This window comes from Betta splendens, chromosome 2 (assembly GCF_900634795.4).
Source record: "Betta splendens chromosome 2, fBetSpl5.4, whole genome shotgun sequence".
Taxonomy (NCBI): Eukaryota; Metazoa; Chordata; class Actinopteri; order Anabantiformes; family Osphronemidae; genus Betta; species Betta splendens.
The window spans coordinates 18,687,009-18,708,619 of NC_040882.2; the positions used below are offsets into that span (position 1 = coordinate 18,687,009).

At 42.1% G+C, this 21,611-nt stretch overlaps 1 protein-coding gene across 2 annotated transcripts in view; it reads right to left on the reverse strand.

Annotated features, from left to right (window-relative positions):
• The window catches only part of exoc6b (exocyst complex component 6B), a 58,114-nt gene that overhangs the window by 23,368 nt on the left and 13,135 nt on the right, over positions 1-21,611 (reverse strand). Inside the window, exons 7-19 of one of the 2 annotated variants that reach the window (XM_029167592.2) lie at positions 20,313-20,495; positions 18,958-19,026; positions 14,642-14,725; positions 14,248-14,294; positions 13,607-13,727; positions 13,402-13,473; positions 13,017-13,114; positions 11,833-11,938; positions 11,503-11,612; positions 8,445-8,556; positions 7,788-7,922; positions 7,336-7,524; positions 4,855-4,884 (exon numbers count right to left, since the gene is read on the reverse strand). In XM_029167592.2, the coding sequence (XP_029023425.1) occupies positions 4,855-4,884; positions 7,336-7,524; positions 7,788-7,922; positions 8,445-8,556; positions 11,503-11,612; positions 11,833-11,938; positions 13,017-13,114; positions 13,402-13,473; positions 13,607-13,727; positions 14,248-14,294; positions 14,642-14,725; positions 18,958-19,026; positions 20,313-20,495 (1,356 nt within the window). The remainder of the gene's footprint in view (positions 1-4,854; positions 4,885-7,335; positions 7,525-7,787; positions 7,923-8,444; positions 8,557-11,502; positions 11,613-11,832; positions 11,939-13,016; positions 13,115-13,401; positions 13,474-13,606; positions 13,728-14,247; positions 14,295-14,641; positions 14,726-18,957; positions 19,027-20,312; positions 20,496-21,611) is intronic. The other variant, XM_029167604.2, reaches the window with a different exon arrangement.

A 21,611-nucleotide genomic window follows, 5' to 3' on the forward strand; every position in this document is an offset into this window, starting at 1 on the left:
GTCAAATGTGAGTAAATAGGATTTTTTCACAATGATTTCTCATGTTGTCTACAATGTACAGCATTTTCTTTGTAATCCACAAAGTTGAATTTAATCTACAGTGTATTCACCCAAGAGTTTTAAAAACTGGACATGACAGACAATGAATCAAACCTACAGAGGTCAAATCTGGCAGCTTTGGATCCAACAGTAGAAGTGTCCAAAGCCATCACACAAACACCAATCATTTATATTGAGACAGACACCATGTTAATCAGAGTGCACTTACTAGTTCCTTCAGTGTGAGACCAAGAGTTAATAAAGTACACAGAATCCAGGTGCAGTCAGAATGATAAAGTGGCATAATAAGAATAAAAGCAGCGGATGAGGAAGTGCCTGACAACGCATTAATATTAAAACCAAAACATGTGTTGTTTGTGTGTCCTTGTGTGTACTAGTGTGCAGCGTGTGTGTGTGTGTGTGTGTGGGCATGTGCGTAATCTCAGTGACTAACTGTGGCCTCGATCTTGACCCTTGGCGTCTGCATTCCAACAAAATGAAGCAAACAAATGAAAAGACGGAGAAGAAAGAAAGAACAGAAATTGAGGTAAAGCACGTAAAAGTTAAAAGTACAAGTGAAAGAGCAAAAGTGCAGCGGAGGAAGAAAAAAGAAACCTACAGCAACCTCACGTTTTATTTTTGTTTCTTTCCCAATATGCACCAGGTTAACACATTCTTGACAACAGTGCTTATTTCCAAAGGCCCTGTGCATGGAATAAGGAGCACAGCGGAAAGGAAGTCCATGTTCTTCTGAAGGGCCTGATTATCTACTCAAGTGATTAACAATAAACATCAGTCTTTTCATTCCAGCCCTGCATATGTAATTACCTTCATTAATCACACAATGGGACTAGACAAGCATGTATACACCCACCACGGAAAAATACACACGCCACTAGGCAAACACATTTATAATTGTGTAATTATGCTTAATGTTTAGCTTGAAGTGTTGGTGTGAATCTGTTATAATCACACCGCGTGTTTACACAGCTCTGATCACATGTGACTCTGTTTCCGTATGTTCTTTGAGTAGCGATTGAATACGCCACTGTCATTCACAGAGCATGTAATGACAATCCTCCTCCTAAGGTCTATGCAGTTCACAGAGCTGGGTCTTCCTTTTTTTGGTCTAAACTCTCTGACAAGTGCATTGTGACTTCACTCCACTAGTTGTGGTTGGTAGGACCTCTATGCTGCACATAACAGCATCCTGCATCATTACAATAGGCAGTTCAGCTGCACTGAAAGGTCAGGTCAGTGTTACTTTTTGCACTTGTATCAAGCAATTGACCAAAATGCTGTAAAGTTGACGCTTGCCTCGGACACGTGTCTTACCTACAACCACTAGCCTACCAGTTACCGGACGGTAACAAATGACACATTACCACTAAATTAAAACCCTCACGCTAGCAAACAAACCTCTTTGGAAAGTTTCTTTGCGCAGCGCAAAAGAGCCAGTATCGAGACAGAAGAGCCAACGACTACAAAGAAAAAGAAAGCTTTTAACAGACAATACTGAGAGTCCTACTTAAAAGCTAGACTTACTGCCACAGGTTGTTCCAATGGACCAAACCCGCTCTGCATAATATAAAGCAACTGGCTCTAACGAGAAGCTTCTAAACTGCTTCACCACCTAGAGACCAAGCTTTCTACATGTTATGCGATGCTACAAAGACGCTGCTATTTAAGAAAATATCTTTCCTCAATTAAGAGAAGGAAACACTACAAAAAAGGTAATATGCGCATATAATATAATATACGCAACTAGGCTGCGGTATTCGGACAAAAAGACAGTCGATGGAAATGGGTGCATGTGAGCTTGGGATGTACAGTGCACAGATTTTTTCCATTGGGGGAAAAACACCAACTGTTGCTTATAGCTCCTTGCAGTTTTAACGCTATGTCCACACTGCCCGTATCAAATGCTGGATTCTGACGAAGCTGTGATGATGTTAAGGACAGCAACTTGTGGAATAAGCCTTTTAATGCCTTAGAACTGTGTGTAGAAGCCAGAGGATCCAGAGAAACCTCACAAATATGGATCCCATATTTCAAGTCCAGCAATATTTTCCATGCATACTGTAGTAGAAAACTTTACTTGATCTGTAATTAGCAGATTTAAAAAAACGAGTTACAGACAAAATAGTTCAAAGGCTTTCATTAATAAAACCATTTCAACTACATATTTTAATGTAATTTCCTCTGTTCTCCAGGCAGTAACTCAAGTTGCTGCCACAGTAATAACTAGCTTCCCGCCCCTGCTAGATCCATAAAATTCACCTCATATAACAAAGTCAACAGCAGCAGAAAGATCCCATTGTAGTTGTGACCTACAGCTGGACGGACATCCTTCCAGACAATGCGGGTCTCTAAAGAACACACAGACACACCCATAGGCCCAAGGGTCAGTAGTTATAGAGTGGGATTAAGCGTGAAATGGGCTAAATCTGTTTACATGTCCTGAACCTGGTCTGACTGACACATTCACAAACACATTGGTAGGTCTGTGCATATGAAGTTGAATAAAGACTTAATTGGACCAATTACCATGACACAGATTTTAGAAAGGAGAAAGTAAAGAAAGAAAAGAAAAAAAAGTCAGTGGAAAATGAGAAAGGACAAAAGCACTGAGGTAGTAAAGAAAATGTAACGCCAGGAAAGATGAGCACAGGGGAGGAAATGAGAGGTAAGGAAAGAAATCGGAAAAGGAAGGTTGCGTGAAAGAAAGACGACAAAAGAACAAAAAAGGAGTGATGAGAAGAAAAGACTCATTGGAAAGAAAAAAAAAAGCAAGTAGAACCAATTGAAGCTACTTCTCCGTCCAGGTTATCTGTTTTTCTAAGTTCTGCCTCAGCTCCACCTTTCCAGTTCTCCCTCCATCTCTCCATATGGCTAACGAGGGACGTTCATCAAAGAGCTCATTAAAAGCTACTCAGCTCCTAACGGCTGAACAAACAGACAAGAGAGAAAGAAAGCAGGCGAGGTCGGAGACGGGACTGGTGGGGTGGCCGGGGAGACGAAGGGGGTGGTGAATAATTAAGAAGTGGAAATGAAAGGGGAAGAAGGACAGATGTAATTAATGAGAAAGCCTACAGATGACAATGAGTAAAATCGTCCATAATGTTCGATATTACACTTTAAATCAATGACTAAAAAAATATAATGTATTTTTAATATAAAACATTCATTAGTGCAGATAGTACTGTTTATCGCCAACAAAGGCCTTTAAAAACGTTTAAGAAAGATTCCAATATTTCCTGAAAGTCTGGTTCTAATCCAGTTAATTTAATACAAAAGCAAAAAAGTCTGTTTGTGGTCAAAAGAGGGATGTGCTCTGATATTCAAACACACAGTATTTCCAGAATAAACTCCTCTATCTGTGTGTGGTCAAACACGACTGCAGCAGTCCTGTTCATTTAGACACACCAGCCATCGCCATGGACAGTGACATGTTATTTACAACGGCTGTGGTGATCCAGTCCTTTATAGTGTGTCGTCAAATAAACAAGGCTTCTATTCCATACATTTCCACATCTGAGGATGTCTGACATCATGTTTGTGCTAAATGAAATCCTGAACCTCCAATACAAAGAATGCAAGTCTGTTGACAAATGAGTTAGAACAAGCAAGACCTTGTGTTCCAAGTGCCACAACGGACTGACGTGCATTTTCGCCCATCGAACTGCACGATGGCTTGATTTAAAATACTCCCAGCCAACACAGAGTTTCCCCCTTGATGCAAGAAACAGGTTGAGTTCGAAACAAACGCTTCCCAATGCCACAACACGGGTGATTCACTACTCCTGGAAAGCATTGGACATGGTGAACAATATGCTCTCTGTCCATCCAGAAACCTGTCAGTCACACGAACAGCCAGTCAGGGCAGCCAAAAGTCAAGAGGTGAAATCACAGCAAAAAATGACAACACTGATGTGCAACACCCCAGGGCTCAACGCTCCTCAGACTAAATCTGTGACAGAAAATATGAGAATGACTGAGTATTCCAGGGGTGAACCCCAAGGCCTACAGATGTTTATTCTGATTCATGGCCTGAAAAATGGCTACAAATGGGAATCTACTTATGTGTTTGGGGACTGAAGTTACCATAGCCAACATCCAAATTACTGTTGAGAGAGAAGCTCCAGATTTAGTCTTGTTTCTCAATCACAAATTTTTATGTTATAGCAGGTATTTGTTAATGTCACTCAAGAAGCACCACAAAAATGAGACCTGGACCTTAGTTTAGGCTGCATTTCTGTGAGTGCTTTCAATTTGATTCAAACCTTGATGCACACAAAAAGCCAATGCAAGCAGTTTGAATTCAGGGACTAACTTTGATGTGATCTGACAGATATCAGGGAATCAATTCTTATCCTAGTGGGACGAGTACTAAACATAATATTGTAATAATACACATTGTGTAATTGGGTATTAGTCAGATTTGGTTATAAATCAAGAAGAAAAGTTTCCAACACCCATCATGCTCACGTCCGCTGAGGTCAAGACCAGATGACTACATCAAATTAAAGTCTCGAATGTCAGCTTTCTCACTTTATAAATAAAGTAAAGAGCACAGCAGGTCCTACAAATAGCACTGGCACCTGCCAAGAGTTCTGGTTCATTAGCTCAAATACAAACAAAATCCATTCGCACAGACAAGTGGCTGGCTCTGTTCTCTCCTCTACTAAAAGTCCATCACTGCCCTTTTTACCTCACATGCTAGTGGGCGCACGTGCAAGTGGGCTTCAGGTCAAAGTGTAAGGGTCAGTACGGGGTTTGTAAACATCACTCTGTTACCACAGCACAGATACTCACCGGTAAGGTTGCGTGTTCTACAGGAGTTCCCTGAGGTAAAAAAAACATAAACCTGGAAATTTAGTGTATGGCAAAACATTGAATCTCAGAGTGTTATTAATGGGAGACGTGAAGAGTTGAAACTGAAGGAGTCTAAGGGCTTCTTGCAGCGATTTCAGTATTTATTGCACATGGGCCCTTGAGGTGATGCTAATCTGGCTTTATCTGACATTTTGTGCATCCCAGTGCTTTAGAACGTCACAACAGAGGAGTTGCTGCGGCCAAACCACCTCCATACATAGCCAACAGAGAACCAGGGAGCTAATGAGCGATAAAAGAGGAGGACTAGGGGGCCAAAGAGTTCCTTTCCAATTTTATAAGATAATTTTCACTCAAAGGTCTCCTCACGGCTCCCCTTGATATTTAAATTTGAGCTTCATTCAATTTTAAGTATTTATCTACATGGCAATAAACTCTACTTGTATTTTTAGCACTTGGACAAACAGCATTTTCCTCTCTGGAGAAAACCGAGATGGAGAACATGTCTGAACTCTCTCTGATGTTGTTGGAGAAATGTGAGCCTGAAGGTTTTATTATAAGCAGACTCAAGTCCGCTTTTAACCAGTTAAATTCTGAACCGGTAAAATGACCACACAAGCGAAAAAGATACATACTGTGTGCACCAGACAATTTAAAGAATGTAATGTAGTTGTCCCAGTGAGACTATACTATACTAACATCAGAGGCCAGTTAGTCTGTCGTCTTGTTTTTTAACTCTTTTTTTTTTGTATAGTCATGAGATTTTATATCGAGCATTCCTGGAGTCCTGGTTAACTTATTATCTGAGTTTTTTTCATCTTCAAAGAACTTAGAGCTTTTCAGTGTGTACCCAGAGGGGCTTAGGCCTTGACCAACACTGCTGTGTTCCCTTAAACTACAATAAAACAAGCCTCAAGCCTAAATAACTTAAAGATGGTCAATTATGTTTTATGTTTTTTTGGCCTTAAAATGGTCCTTCTGAGAACAATGCAAAGATGCTGTATGGAATAGAGTTTGCATTTACACCTTAAATACCCAGCGAGGTTCTTCAGTACAACTACTACAGAACTACCAGAAATTGAGCAATATTTAATGCCCGAAATATGTTTGCATTGCCACAACACATAACAAACGTGATTTAGCAATTATCTATCAGGTGTTCGTTAGCATAAATTTGACAACTCACTCTAATCTTCATTATTGTAAGAGTTTGATAGTTTGAAGTTGCAAGTTTGAAGTTTCCGCTCATCAACTTTTATTATATTTTGCATTGATGAGCAAGTTTCGAGTTTAAAAAGTCATTAGCCAAAGCCATAGGACTGCTGCAATATAAGGAGGAATGCATCTTTTTGTGGCTTGACCAAGGTTTGCATTTTAGATTTTAATTTTTGTCACGCGTTCCTCAGAAATAAGATTCGTACAGTAAAAGCAGTAATAACATCTCTAGCGGTTATAGCAGTGGTAATGAGCAGTAGTAAGTGGCACAACACTTTCTAGCCTAGTCCCTTCAACAGCAACCAACTCATTTCAGGATAAATCTTCTCCTTCATTTTTTAATCACCTTTGTTTCAGAGGGGTCATACCACCCGCATTTTACATCCACAGCAAATGATCTACTTAGGAGGCCCCACACTGGGAGAGTGCGTGTTAAAATATGTGTGACGGGGTCATGTCCTGGTCTTGTGGGGGTGTAGGAAAAGCTTCTTAAAAGTGCTGGAGCTCACTTTCAGCAGTGTGTGTGTGTGTTTTTGTGTCCTCACGGCCTTGTGACCTGCTCTGACCAAATCGGCGTGCGCAATCATCTTAGAGCTAACCCCGTGTGTGTGTGTGTGTGTGTGTGTGTGTGTGTGTGTGTGTGTGTGTGTGTGTGTGTGTGTGTGTGTGTGTGTGTGTGTGTGTGTGTGTGTGCGGAAGTATTTGCTTGCAGAAGTTTTATGCACATGTGCTTAAAACAGTGTTTTACAAAATAAAAATAAAACCTGTAATTAGAGGTACTGATGTGTTTAATATTGATTCAATTGGAGCAGCTGTTTGAACAGGAAATGCCTAAAATGCTTAACCTGATGTTAGTTGGATTTTTATGTTATTGACACCCTCACATATACTTTTTACTGGTAATGGTGTGCTCTATAATCCTGATTAAGTGTCACTGGGCTATAGGGTCAATAACTTGAGCCAAAGCATAATCTCAAGATGCCGAACTGATCAGCTCAACTTTTATTGAGCTTAACCGAGCCCTCATTAATGAACTAACCTGTAACAGGGAATTACACTTATGAAGTAAAGCAGCTTGTCCTGCCCTGTGAGGTCCCATGCCAACATACGAGACAAACTGCTGAGTGAGCTTACACATATCACAGCATAGACACACATTTACACAGTACAGTAACCTTTCTAGACACACAGTCCACACTAAATCTGGCATGTTTGTGCGAGTGTGTGTGTGTGTGCATGCATACTAACGGGAAGGTTGGTAAAGACGGCAAAGGTGCTGTTCAAAAAAGCAATCAGGTCAACCAGATAATCACTGGCAGCCAGCGTCCCGCCTCCCTGCACTGCTACCAGCCAGTTGTAATCAGCCAGCTGTAGAAACTGGTCGATCTTGGCGTTCAGACTGGTGTAGATCTCAGCCTCAGCTGCATGACGAGCATCCTGTAAAACAGATATCAGGGATTTTTTTTTGGTGTTTGCCCTCAGACTGTTATTCTCCCATAAAAGTTGTATTGGCACATCATTACAGAAGAAGCCATGTTGAACACTATAAGAAACAAAGCAGCAGTAACTGGGTTGATTTAATATATGATGCAAATTAGCCACCTAGCAAATACATGACTCAACCAAACACTGCTATTTTTCACGTAAACACAGAAATTAAAACAGACGGTGTAGGTGAAAAAATAAGGGGAGGGGCTTACCTTAAACGTGGATGTACCATACAGCTTGGCAGCATTTACGGTGTCGGGAGGAACGTTGGTAATATTGGATATGAACTCCTCCAGAAAGTGACAGCTCTGCTCCAGGTGGGTAGTGTTAATGATGACCTGGACCAGCTGGGTGCAACAAAATCAGCCGGGTTACTCATATTAGATGATGTGTGTGTGAGTTCAGCTTGCTTTTCAACTTTCCTGTAGTCTCCCTACTAACTATATGCAGGACAATCTAGGAACACTTGTGTTGTTCCCTGTACTATAAAATTAAATTGTCCAATGAAGGATGCGGACGTGCTGATTTTACAGTTACACTCCATCAACATGACATCCTGTTCTTGTAAATTAATGACTGTGTGGTCTGATCAGTGAGCACAGGACCAAATGGCACAGAGACTGGAAAATAAAAATCACCACTTGGTAACACACTTTCCCATTCTGCACAGTTATGACAACAACAACATGTTGAGAATAGAAAATGTTTTTGTGAAGGTAAATGAGCTGGAAAAGCTTTCAATGACCCCTATAAGCAGAGTTCCACTGTAGCGCAAACAACCTTAGATTTTTACCTTAGAGATTAATTATTTTTAGTGTCATACATAAATATCTATAAAAAAAAAAACTGCATGTGCAGACAATTGATACCTCGGCCAGCCCGACGTTCTTCTTCTTAATGGCATACTGCAGACAGTGACTGAGCGTTCTGGTCAACAGCAGATTCGTCGACTTGCGGATCATATCGTCTACCTCCGTGGAACTGAAAACACACATTGTGGCAGGGAATCAGCGACTGTGTCGAAGTGAGTTCTTCCATTTCTTGAAGCCAGCACAAATAGTGTGAATGAAGTAAATTTCACAGTCTGTGGACATCGCCATTTGGAAAGAAGTCTAAATGTCAGCCAATTCAAATGAGCACATTACCACGTTATGAGCCGTCAGACAGACTTAAAGTGTCTGATAAGACGACAGTTTGAAAATAAATCCTCTAAACAAGAGTCATCTCACTGGCCATCAGTGAAATCATTGTTATCTGATACTACCCATGTATACTTTAATGTAGCCCTTCACCTATTTTCCACAGCCTTTAGGTAGTGCTAAAATGATCAACTATGTAGAGCCAACAAGGCACGCAGACGGCCAGGAGGCTCTTGAGTCTCAAATGAGCTCAAATTTCCTGTTAAAACAATTGTTTTATGGCAGCTAATCACAGCCACTTATAAATTCTCTGACATACTATTGATTTTGTTATGTTTGAAATGCGACTGATGTTTAGTGAAGAAAGGCAGACAAATTTCTGCATTTCTGCTGTCTAGTAAGAATTACCACGGCCAAGAGTATCCTTGGCAAAGCATTACCCCTGTTTAATAACTAGTTCCTGGAAGAGCAAACTGAGGCCTGTGTGAGACCAGATGCCTCCTGACATTAGAAGCCGGGCACAGACAGACAGAAGGACACTGCAACGCGCATACCACCAGAATCACTGTTAGCATAAAGCTCAGGACACGTTTAGAGCAAATGAAGTAACAGGTTGGCAAACACACGAAAGACAACAGCTCAGGAGAGGTCAAACATGCGTCAAGCAGAGATACTCAGCAGAAATGAAAGCGATCGCTTTCTCCCACCGCGAGACGATGAAGAATAATCTGTGTTTGTTACCCACAGAGCTCTGGAATCGAACACACAAACACATTCCAACTAAATCAGAAAATTGATGGTGCCTGGATTTTAACCTAGGAGCGCGCATGCACGCACGCACACACGCACAAAAGCGGAGGAATTCCAGAAACGTTCCGACAATTCGGAAAAGGGGGGGAAAACATTCCGGGAGCAACAGAAGTGCCGAGTGGACAGAAACGGTGTGTATGGAGTGGCAAAAAGTCAACGTATGCTAGTGAACCCTGCTAGCGCGCACACGCGCAAACAGACACACCGCAGAGTACGGATTGAGTTTCATTATATTTGTGCTGCCATCAGTCACAATAAATGCACAGCGGTCGACACTGTCAAGGAAGAAGCCAAGCGCATTCAGCAGGGGCATGTTTACAGCGACGTGAGGAATGGATACGCAGATGCAGACACATTGGCTAAAAATACACAAAGAGCAATAACAATGACAAGGGCAAAAAGGGATAGAGTCAGCAGTGGAAACAGCGAGGGGCTGGAGAGCACGTAGCCAGGAAGCCACAGGTATGGCAGCATGACTTACTGTAAGTGTTAAGAGCGTGCAGCTACACACACGAAACCTCCTTATTCAAGGGTGGAGAAGTGAGCGAGTAGGACCCCTTGATCGCCCGCCAGGTACACAGCTCGGTGTGTGACACTAAAAACCTAACTAGGGTCATTTTAAAGAAATAAAAAACACTACATTGACAGTCACAGTAACAGTCTGTCACATCAGTCTTCAACTGCTGGACTGATGTTTGGGGTTGAGCATATAACCTGTGAGGACAGGACACCTGTCTTCCAATAATCACCTCCTCCACTATTAATACAACATCTACAGCTCAGCAGCAGTCAAGCAGAACGGTGCAGTGGAATAAAAAGGATGCACACACACATACAGACGTCAAACACATCAAGCGTACTCGATTTCTGCCAAATCACAAATTCCAACAGGGGTTGAGGTCAGAGGTCAATGGGATCAATGACCAAAATCCCACTGGATCATTCCCCCTGCATCCGGAGGAGTGCATCTCCATGTGCGCACGTTTGAAGTGGGCAAGCAGGCATGCCACTGTGGTAACCAGATAGTAGGGTGTGCACGGTCATTCAAATCAAGCTGGGTCAAATGGTGGAGTCATTACTTTGATTGAGAAGAGCGATTAGTGCTGTCGGGACAGCAGAGTACCGGAAGAAACATCTGTATGGGGGATTTTGGTTCCAACAGATAACTTCACACTCAACTTTTGAAAAACTTAATAAGGTTCTATAATTTGATTTATTAAGTGTTTAGCTAAACACAAATACAGTTAGATTTCAAATTCTACTTTTCAACCTTACTTTAATTCAAACCAATCCCTATGTTATGATTGTAAAACTATTTTCAACCAATTACTCCTACTCTCAATCCCACTGTCCCTTTTCCGAAAAACAGAAACATGCATAATCACATAAATAGGGCGCTTAGGTTTGAGACACAAACTAATCAGAGATTACCATAAATAATATGTCAAACAGGAGAGTTCCCGACAATAACCTTTGATTAAGCAGTTTAGGCGTGTTCCTGCATGTGTTTATTCACAAGTGTACATGCACATGTTCTGTGAGTATGTGTGTGTCTGGCTGCGTCTCAGCCTTGTTGGATACTTCTGGACAACAGAAGTTGTTTCCTGATTGCTTGTCTCTGTGGTAGAAAAGTAGCTGCATTGTTTCTGTTCATTCTTCCATCAAACATAACTTACTCACACACGCACTCACACACACACACACAAAGTTACACTTTAACCTCTACAGACCATGGAACAGCAGTTGGACCTGATTGCCAAGTCTTAGTGTTTGTGTGTGTCTACGCCAAATCTAATGAGACAAACATACTTAGTAAGAATTTTGCCTGCATGCACAGTGGAAATCTGGCCTCGAAGCTTGATGTTCAGAGGAAAGGTCCTCAACAGCAACAAGAAGCAACTTCTGCCTCCAGGTGTATGAGAGGCGGGACTGTGTTGTCAACCAGTGAGGCAAAAACAAAGTGTTGATGCAAGTGTACCTGAGATGTAGGTCTTCGGAATATTTCAGACAGGCATAGATGAACTCTTTAATCTGGCAGTAGACTTTTGGCACAAACTCAGAGAAGGGAAGCTTTTTAGGAAAGGGAAGCTAGAAAAAAAAAAATTAACAAACTGTTGTTTAATGAGATTGTATTATAGTAGGTATAGTAAAAATAAAAAATTTATAGTATAGTAAAAGTAAATAATATAGTAAATAGTATAGTTATGGCAGAGCTAGCATGAAATGCCCTTTTGTCTTTTTTTTTTTCTTTCTTTCTTTCTTTCTTTCTATGCATTCTTAACCTGCCATTATTCTGTTTTCTTTTTACCTTCTCCAGTTCTGGATCTTGCAGGGGAAATTGGGAAGTGTATTGTCTGTACTCCTGTTCTGTTGAGACTGGGATCGGACTGTAGTTGTCCTGGTCCAACACCTGCCTGAAGAGAAGAAAAAAAAAAAACACATCACTTATAAATTCAAATGGAATGACTGAGATGCCACACACACACACACACACACACACACACACACACACACACACACACACACACACACACACACACACACACACACACACACACACACACACACACACACACACACACACACACACACACACACACACACACACACACACACACTAATCCCAACGGGAGTCATTCTAAGGCTTGAGGTTTTCTTACCACCCTCCCCTCCTTTGCCACCCCCACTTCTCGTTGGCGCTCCAGAATTCGGACGTTCCAACGTTCCACGGAGAGGCCGTGAACCGGAGAGCGCACTCTCTTCAACAATACAACACAAACACAACATTCCTGCGGCTTCCCCAGTGCGCGCGTGTGTGTGTGTGTGTGTGTGTGTGTGTGTGTGTGTGTGTGTGTGTGTGTGTGTGGTGTGTGGTGTGTGAGAGAGAGAGAGAGAGAGAGAGAGAGAGAGAGGGTGAGTGACAGAGAGAGAGAGAGAGACGGACAGAGTGAGGAAGCAGAGAGGTTGTGTGTGTGTGTGTGTGTGTGTGTGTGTGTGTGTGTGCGTGTGTGTGTGCGTGTGTGTGTGCGTGTGTGTGTGCGTGTGTGTGTGCGTGTGTGTGTGCGTGTGTGTGTGCGTGTGTGTGTGTGTGTGTGTGTGTCGTTGGTTCCCACTGGTGTCACTGGACAAAAGCAATACCGAACAATGGCATGTAAACCCAAACATACAGAGTCTGGTAAGGGCATTGCCCATTCTGCAGGGCAGAGAATGTTCCGGACGTTTGCTTTAAAACACTTCCCCTCTCTGGCTGGTCGTAAAACATCAAAACCAGGACGTGAACCTTTTCCACAAATAAACACTGGTGTGTGTGTGTGCGTGTGTGTGTACAAACTTGGTGAGCCCTAATGACCTTAAGACTAGAAAGAGCATGGTCAGTGCAGCTGAAACGCATCCTCCACTTATTAGAAACAGAAACGCCACACTCGCCAATATCTCGGTCACTTTCTGCTTCTTCATGCAAGTAACAAAGTTTCTTCTATTCAAAATGCGAACCTGAAGGTGATGTTCCATCTCTTGAGCAGAATTTCTCCGTACTGCTCCCTCATCTCCAGCAGCATGTCAAACAACTGTGACACTGGGAACCCATACCCCTGTTTGAGAACAAAAAAAAAAAAAAAATCAGAACAACCAATTTTACTATAAAATCTACCTTTTAATTGTCTCTAGTTCTGCCTTTGACCTAAAACATGATTAGATTTTCACTCAGGAACATTAAGCTGCCACACACACACACACACACACACACACACACACACACACACACACACACACACACACACACACACACACACACACACACACACACACACACACACACACACACACACACACACACACACACACACACACACACACACACACACACACACACACACACCTGCAGAGTATCAGCAAAGAGGACAATAAGGTTCTTCAGATCCAGCACCAAGTCAGGGTCATCACAGTATGACTACGAAGACAAAGGAGTGCATCACAGTGTGCGTGAGGCCTATAGTGCAGTTAGGGTGATGAAATGATATTACATCTGTCAACATACAAATATACGTACAAATATTTCATATAAACTAAGTGGTAAATCTTACGGAGTGCGTTCTCAGGGCAGCAACAATTTTGGAAAGTGCCAACTCCCAAAGTTCTTCAACATATGCTCTGTTCACCAAACCTTGTGTGGTGTGAAGGATGTGATCCTCCACAACAAAGAACCTGGAAAGAGGAAGGGAAGAAATAGATCAGAACATTATTCAATTATAAATATCTTAAGACAAGACTCCAAAACTCTGCTGCAACCAATTCACAAGGTAGGCACATAGACTGAGCTTTAGGGTCTCAGTCTTTGAGGTTAAGTGAGCCCTGACCTGTGAAGCTAGCCTCTTTGATGTGATTGAAGTGATGTGATTCTGTCAAAGAATCTTTTGAAAATGACACTTCCTGTGAAAATGCATTCTAATTCAGTCATTTTGCTTAACTTAGTAGTGAGGGTGTGTGAGAAATTTAAATGTGAACGTATAGACAGAACTGGATGGAGTGATGGAAAAGAAGAAAACTAAAAAGGAGCATAAATAACTGGAGGGGGTGATAAAGACCTGATACAATGATAAAATGCCATTCAAAGTTGCTCACATTGAATCCAACTGTGTCACAAAGTGTTAAAAGTGCTACTATTTCAAACAGTTGAATGACCACGACTCCGTAGAGAAAGAAAAGTGAAGATAAACAGACTCACCCAACAATCTGGTTGAAGTACCGCCTGTATCCTTCTAAAGTTTCATGCTAGAAGTGTACAAAGTATAGACAGAAGAGAAAAATATAAAAACATTCAAAGATGCAAGTCCATGAAAGACACCCTGTGGAGTTCTCCACAATTCTCATGTAAACAGATATTTTAGAAATCCGATAAACAGCTCAGCCTCCAAAACAGGAAGCCTAGATATATTAGAAAAGCCAAATAATATATTGTTCCGACATTTACTAAAATCATGACAGTAAGAGTTAATATATACTAAGGAGAGTGAGTGAGGTATAGGTGTGTGTGTATGCAGGACACAGGTATTGTAAGAGTAGTTAAGTGTGGCCATAACGGAGCTCAACAACCATGCAGTGACAGTGCAGAGTCATACCATGTTAGAGTGTGGCTGCAACACAAGGCGGGCCTGTTTCCTCCTCTGCTTTCTGTAGTAGTTCTCAAATGTGTCACGTAAGCCCTAAAACACAAACTGGAGGTAAGAATGAGTGTAACACGTCATGTCTGCGAGTCCCAGTGCCCTCACTGTGGTACTTACATTAAATCACTTTGATGTGATGAAGCACAGTTCACGGCATCGAGGAGAACTACACTTAATTCTATTTATTCATTAGACTACAGGACAATGTTACCACTGTGTGGGTCTGTGGGTCACTGGTTTACTGCTTTGCAGTTTTCTCCAACAATAATTAAACAGTTTAGTTGGTGGAAAGAACAAGTTACAATAATCTATTAATGTGTAAATTCTATTAATATTCAATGTTCTTCCATTATTCACAGGTCTCAAGTGTACAGTATCTCTAAAGTATTTCTTCTGTTTATTTTCAGTATCTTGGACTTCATCATAAAACCATATTAGCTCATGTGAAATATGTTCGCTCCCTGCATCATGTCTGCCAAGCTGGTTCACTTTGGGATACCACTGATCGGGCCGACCGCTCCACATTCCCATGTAATACACATACAGCTGTCAGCTCAAATGGAAATTGTGGTTCAATCCGAGAAGCTGATTGCCATCGCTGACAATGGAGAGGTAAACAACCACATGTTTAAAGCCGTTTGAGGTTGTGTTCAGGGAAGGATAACAAATTAGAAAACCCAAGGTTCTATACGCTGAGGCTGGGGAAGTGAAAGGTCACGTAGGTGGGCGAGAGAGAGTGCAAGTGCGAGTGAGTTGGACAGCTATACAGTGTGGCTTTGATGGCTATAACTGGTTCCTGTCCAGTTGGCGTCACTGGTCAGACTTCAAAACCAACCCCCCGTCCCCCACCCGCAGAAACCCAAGAGTCAGCTTTCTAAACTTGACCACCTCATATCTCCTCCTTCCATTACACAGAAGCTCTCTCATATCTTTCTCCCCATGCTTTATGTGTGTGTGTGTGAGAGAGAGAAACCCAAGGCCTATCTAAGGACCAGACCAGGACATTCAGCCGTTCTGTGAGCTCAGAGATAAGAGCCCATGACTGTGCAGATAAGACGTGCCCCCTTACACCCTACACACCCGTATCTCCAGTGATAAACCCCGAGCTCTGGTAACGACATCATCAGCTCATGTACTGTGTGACTACCACCTGTTATAGGTGCTGGTAACAAGAAATAAAAAATAGAACCACTGTGTGATTCTACACAAAAGTTAAATATCTAGGTGGACTTGCTATATTTTAGCTCAAGTGCCTAAACAATATATCCATTGAAAACACACCACAAAGTAAAGGACAAAAATATCTAGATCACTGGTGGAGATGTAGATAGCGTTTTGGAAGTACACTTGATTTGCTGTGGTGAGGTTAAAAAAAAAGCTTTAATTCTTTAATTCCCTGTTTGGCCCTAAGCAGAACAATGAGTAATGTACAACAAGTAATGAGCAGCATCAAACAGCCATGAACTCTTTACTACACAGTGCTCGGAGCTGAAACACAGGACTTGTATAGAGAACGTGAGCACGTCTGTGAAAAATAAATCGAAACAAGCTGGAAAAAAAAAAAAAAAAAAAAACAGACTAGACTAAGTTAAAATTGCATCATCATCCAGTCACATCATATTGCTCAAAATTCCTATGAAGGTCTTTTAAATGCATTTGTTTTCTGGAGGTTAGAGATTACCTGCAGGATCAGGTGGGAAACTGAGGTAGTGACTGTTGACTGTTAACACTAACTCCTCCAGACTATATCATGCTAATATCAGCCTAATCTATGTGAATAGATTAGGCTGGTGGTGCAACTCCACTAATGAGCTATGAAAGCCTTCTCTATGGGACATAGTGCTTGGCTCCTTGCTCCCTCAAAGCTCAACTTGGTCCAATCAGCTTTCTGTCTGTCAAGCACACAGATCTGCATGCTTATTAAAGTTGAGCAAAACCTGGACTGAAACGCAGCTCACACCGATGGCAGAAAGTCCAGAGAAAAGAAGGGGTTTAGCCATGAGCCTTGACCATTTTAGATGTTTGCATGATCAGGGTGAGGAAAATGCGGGGTCTCTGGGCAGCCCACCGAGTTCCAGCTGCCGTCCTGCGGCCCCGGAGCGGTGAGTCAGGCTGTTGTGATGCACTGGGCTGCCGCTGATTCATTATGCCTCCCACCCGTGTGCTCAGCACCGCGCCGGGCTCAGGGCCTGTGTTTACACTGATCACAACTCTGTCCACATTTCTCAATGCGCAACACATGTGCGAGCGTAACAAAGGATTATTGTTTGGGCCGTATGTTGCCCGACTACGGCTGGAAAATCGTAGACTTTAAACATGGAAAGGAGAAAGGACAAAGGGGGAAGGAGAGAGGGAGGAGAATTTTGAAAAAAAAAAAAAAAAAAGTGGAGAAAGTCGAGTTCTTGATTGCAAATGGGACTCCGTATCCAATCTCACTAGAAAAATAAATGAAATGGTTACATTCGCGTGCCTGTTATTCAACAATTAGCCGGTGTGTGTGTGATTTTCCAGTCTACCCCCTGCCCAGTACAGCAAATTGTGCTGGACATTCTGGCTTCCTTTTCTAATGGTAAATCCACTTCTCTGCCCAATGACCTGTCATTCAAACTGTTGACGCACCGTGTTAATGAATAAAACAATGTCGGGGTATGGTGTGGATGTGTGCGCGTGTGCGCTTGAGGTCTGGTGTCTCATTAGTTTGCTTAAACAAACAGTATTACAGCAGATGAGAGAGGACTGAATAAAGCCATTCAAATGAATACAGAGAGCGAGGGAATGTGTGTGTCAGACAGGTGTATAAGCAAAGCAGGCTGCCATCAGAGGTCAACTCTCTTTGCACTCCTCTCACCCACCCCTGTAGTTACCCCTCTCTCTGATGCTCCCCCTTTTCACCCTCGTCTTCCTGTTTTTGCCCCTTTAACCCCACAGTGACCCCTCTCGTTTCCTTATCGCTCTGCAGTTGACCTCCGGCCTGGCCTGTCCTTGCTCCTTCCCGTACATGCCTCCAACCCACCTCTTCTGCCGTTTATTCCAGTTGTGGAGCATGTTTTTCTTTCCTCTCGCTCATATCTGCTTATCTGTGCACCAGTCACACTCCTGTTTGAACTGAACTACAAAACGCAGACGTTTACAACCACAGCAGCTGATGTTTTCAGACTGGGTTCCTTCCTTTTAGCCATCCATGGGTCTCAGTTGCATTCTCTGCACATGGAGCTCATAGTAACCCTACTGAAGATTTGGACTCAACTGCAAACTACTGCAAACTGTTTCTCGATGCTCAAAACGTCACCTACATTTTTCTTATGTGTTGACTGTCTCATCTAACAGAGTCAGTAAAACCCCAGCTGCTTAAACTACAAACTTAGGAGTTCCTTTAAAAGATTCCCCAGATTTTCAAGGTGCCCACCTGCCTAAACCTTTTATGACATTTATTTTCTTTTTCCACACCTTCTTTATTAAAAATAAGTAAGTCAGTAAGATGTTTCTCCGTCTTACTTATTTTCCTTGCCCCTTCTCATCATTTCACAACTATTACCCTTTCTCTAACCTCCCTCCCTCCATCACTCTTTTGCTTGTTCACTTTCTCTTTCCTGTCAAGGTTCATGCACTTCCTGTCCCCCTGCTAGAGAGCCCCCCCAGACACACGAACAAGCAGAGAGCAGAAACAGCTAAATCTCTGGCCATGCTGACCTGGTCACAACCCCTCCACACACAAAGGAGAGACCCCAAATGTGTAAGTAACCCAGTCATGGCCCAGCAAACACCTCCACCCATGTCACTTTCACTCTACGCGAGATCAGACACACACGTTCTTTCTCACACATGCCAGCGCGCACATACGACTTGAGAGAAGCCAGACGTCATCACACAGCATCATATAGTCCTGTGTACACAATTTCAATATCTCTTGCTTAGAGTTGGCATGAACCAGCAGAACTTCTCTAATCATCACAACCGTAGCTCCCTTTGTTAACTTTGTGTCAACAAGGTCATAAATAATGCTACCAATTAACATATTAGCGATGATTTATGTTAATAAAATAATCACAGTAGAGTTAATACCAAGTAACTATTTGTCATAGCAGTCATAAACTAATCAATACAACACACTTTTTATGTTTGGTGATGGACGAGATATTGGAAGATGAGTGGTTAGGAGGGAAGGAATCAATCAATACAATCGTTAAAGCAGCACAGAAAATGTATTACATACTGCGAGCGAGAGGTCAAGAAGTAATGACGTAATGAAAAGGAAAGAAGGAACAACTCACCAGCACAGTGTAAATATGCAGACAACGATAAACTGGAGAGAAATCCACCAAGTCATGAGCTCCTGGCACCTAAAAAGAGAAACATTGTTTTTACTCATCTTAGCACATGCACCGCTTTTCAAGCAAGGCATTATTGTGGTAGAGTAAAGCAGGCTTTCTTTCTATTTTACATACTATACATAACTTTCCCTCTAGGACATATCAACATACAACTAAACAAAAAGCTGCTGGCTGAATATCTAATTTCATTTATTTCGTACATTCACAAATACTGATTTTCTTTTTTTTTCGCCCTACTGTAGAGCCCAATTGTAGGGGAACAACCAAAGCAGTACCGCAACAACTGAAAACAACACATCAATATGTGTTGTATGTAAATAATACTTTCTATAAAAAATGTCCTTAATAATGTCACAAGACACTCACGTCTACTAAAGCTGTCCATCTAGTCATGTCATTGCTTCCTTTCAACTTACATCCAATTTTACACATTTTAAAAATCACACTGTGAAACAACGTGTGACCTTTTGACCTCTCCTAAGTCTGTGTATTGTGAAATTCACGGACGGTGTAACACAATGCCAACTTTAATGTTACCACACAGAAAAACATTTCTTAAACAATAAGAACATGTAGAAGACAGAGACATACAGTAAGGCAAAAAGACGGTAGTAGAAAGCACAACAAGAGGGGAACAAAGATTAAGGCAAAGGAAGACAGGGTACAGAGGCACAGGGGGACGATTGTAAATGAAGGAAGGGGCTAGAAAGGGAAAGACGCAGCAGTCAGGGATGGCGTGAGGAGAGCAAATGCCAATGGTTGGCACTGCTGCAGCCATCGGCGCCAACACGGTCGTAACCCTGACCAATGCTGGGTCAGGCCTTTGTTCCAGCCAAGGTCTTCCTGTGAAGAAGGTTGAGTCAAGTTTATAGGGCGTAAATAAGACAAGGAGACAACTGGGACCTTAAAAGAGAATAGCAGCAAAGGGGTGACAAGTTCAACTCTATTCTCTTGGATTTCATTGTACTTTGGTTTCCTTGAGTGTGAGCAACAAAGCTGCAAAATAACACTTTGATCCCACAACTTGAAGAGTTCAGTGTCACAACACTTTGTTCATTTTGTGTTAATCACAAATAGCTATAATGTAGTCGCTTCGCATTACTGATGTACTACTTACTGTTCTGATATACTGCGATTTGACTGAAATCTACCACTAAAATAATTTTTTTGCACCTGCCTGTGGGTACAGTAATCCGACACGCCCCGTCTCAACCTGTCCTTAAAACAGCATACAGTATGAAAGCATAGGACATCAGCGCTCACAAGAAGACACTTTTGTTTAGTTTTCCCCTCACTTCATCATCCTCGTCCTCTTCCTCCACATCCAGAATGCCAGAGTCCTTTTCCGACATGGGACTGCCACCCTGTGTGTCGTCCTCCACCCCAGTCGCTGCAGATGCCTCCCGTCTGCTGCGTCGTCCGATCAGGGCCCTCGGCTGTGTAGGGACGGAGCTATCCAATGAGCGTTGCACCTGGGCCTAAAGCACAACACAAAAATATGTTAGAAATGCACATGGGGAAAATGAGCTCCAGGTGAGGTAAGACCCAGGTGAGTGAAAAATCATTTCATATGAAAAATGCTTTGAAATTGCAGACAATTGTGTCAGTGTGACCTTTGGGCAGAGCTGCCACTCCTTGTCTTAAAAATGAAAATACCCTTGGAAATGACCTATAAAAGTGACTTACCCAAGCACCTAAGAATACACCAGAGGGAAAACAGCAGGGCAGGAAGGGAAAAACAGACAGGATGAAGAGTCAATTAAAGCAGAAACAAAGCACATAAAACCAGGACTGAGGACATGAAAATGAAGACAAGGGCAGATGTTTAACTGAGCCACAACCTTCAAAAAGCTCAGGCTTAAACAATATTGGTGTTGCATTTGTAAAACTGTGTATATTCAAGTTACTGTAAGCAACTGACAAGATCATTTCTATAATTGGCAACAAAATAAACAAAAAGCTGCGTCTATGAAACAGTGTCCTGTATACAATATGTCGCTATTTGGGGACCATTATGGGAAATGATTCATTTTGTTCCCATCCCATGAGGAATACTAAAAATAAAATATCATAAAGTAGCTTAATGCGAGGTTGTATCCACAACAAAATAAAAACAGAACAACATTTCCTATAGTATAGTTGCGCCCACTATTCCGTTGTTGTCCACTTCATAAACAATCAACCTGGTGGTTGTGGCAGTCATGGGAAAAACGTTATGCCTGTTTTGTGTGATTGAACTTAAAACACACAGTTAATCACAGCCTGTTGCTTATAGAGCCTTCAACGCCAAAGTGGTTAGAATGCTAATGCTGACCCGATAAGCATACGTATCAAATAAAGCCTTCTGCCTTTTTTTTTAATATGGTAGCTGATAAACGTAGGCAAGTAAAGTTTTGCCTCCGTAACATTTGTTAAAACTATTAATGTCTTTGATTCTTCAGGAGAACTCTTCCCACAGCACGGCAACAAACATTTGTGGGAAAACCATGTTAAAGGGGAAAACCCTGTCAGTCCATCTTTCCATTCACACCCAGATCCGCCTCAGGTTCTTTAAAAAAAATCAATGTGAGAGCTGCTGCTTCCTTTGCTCGCCG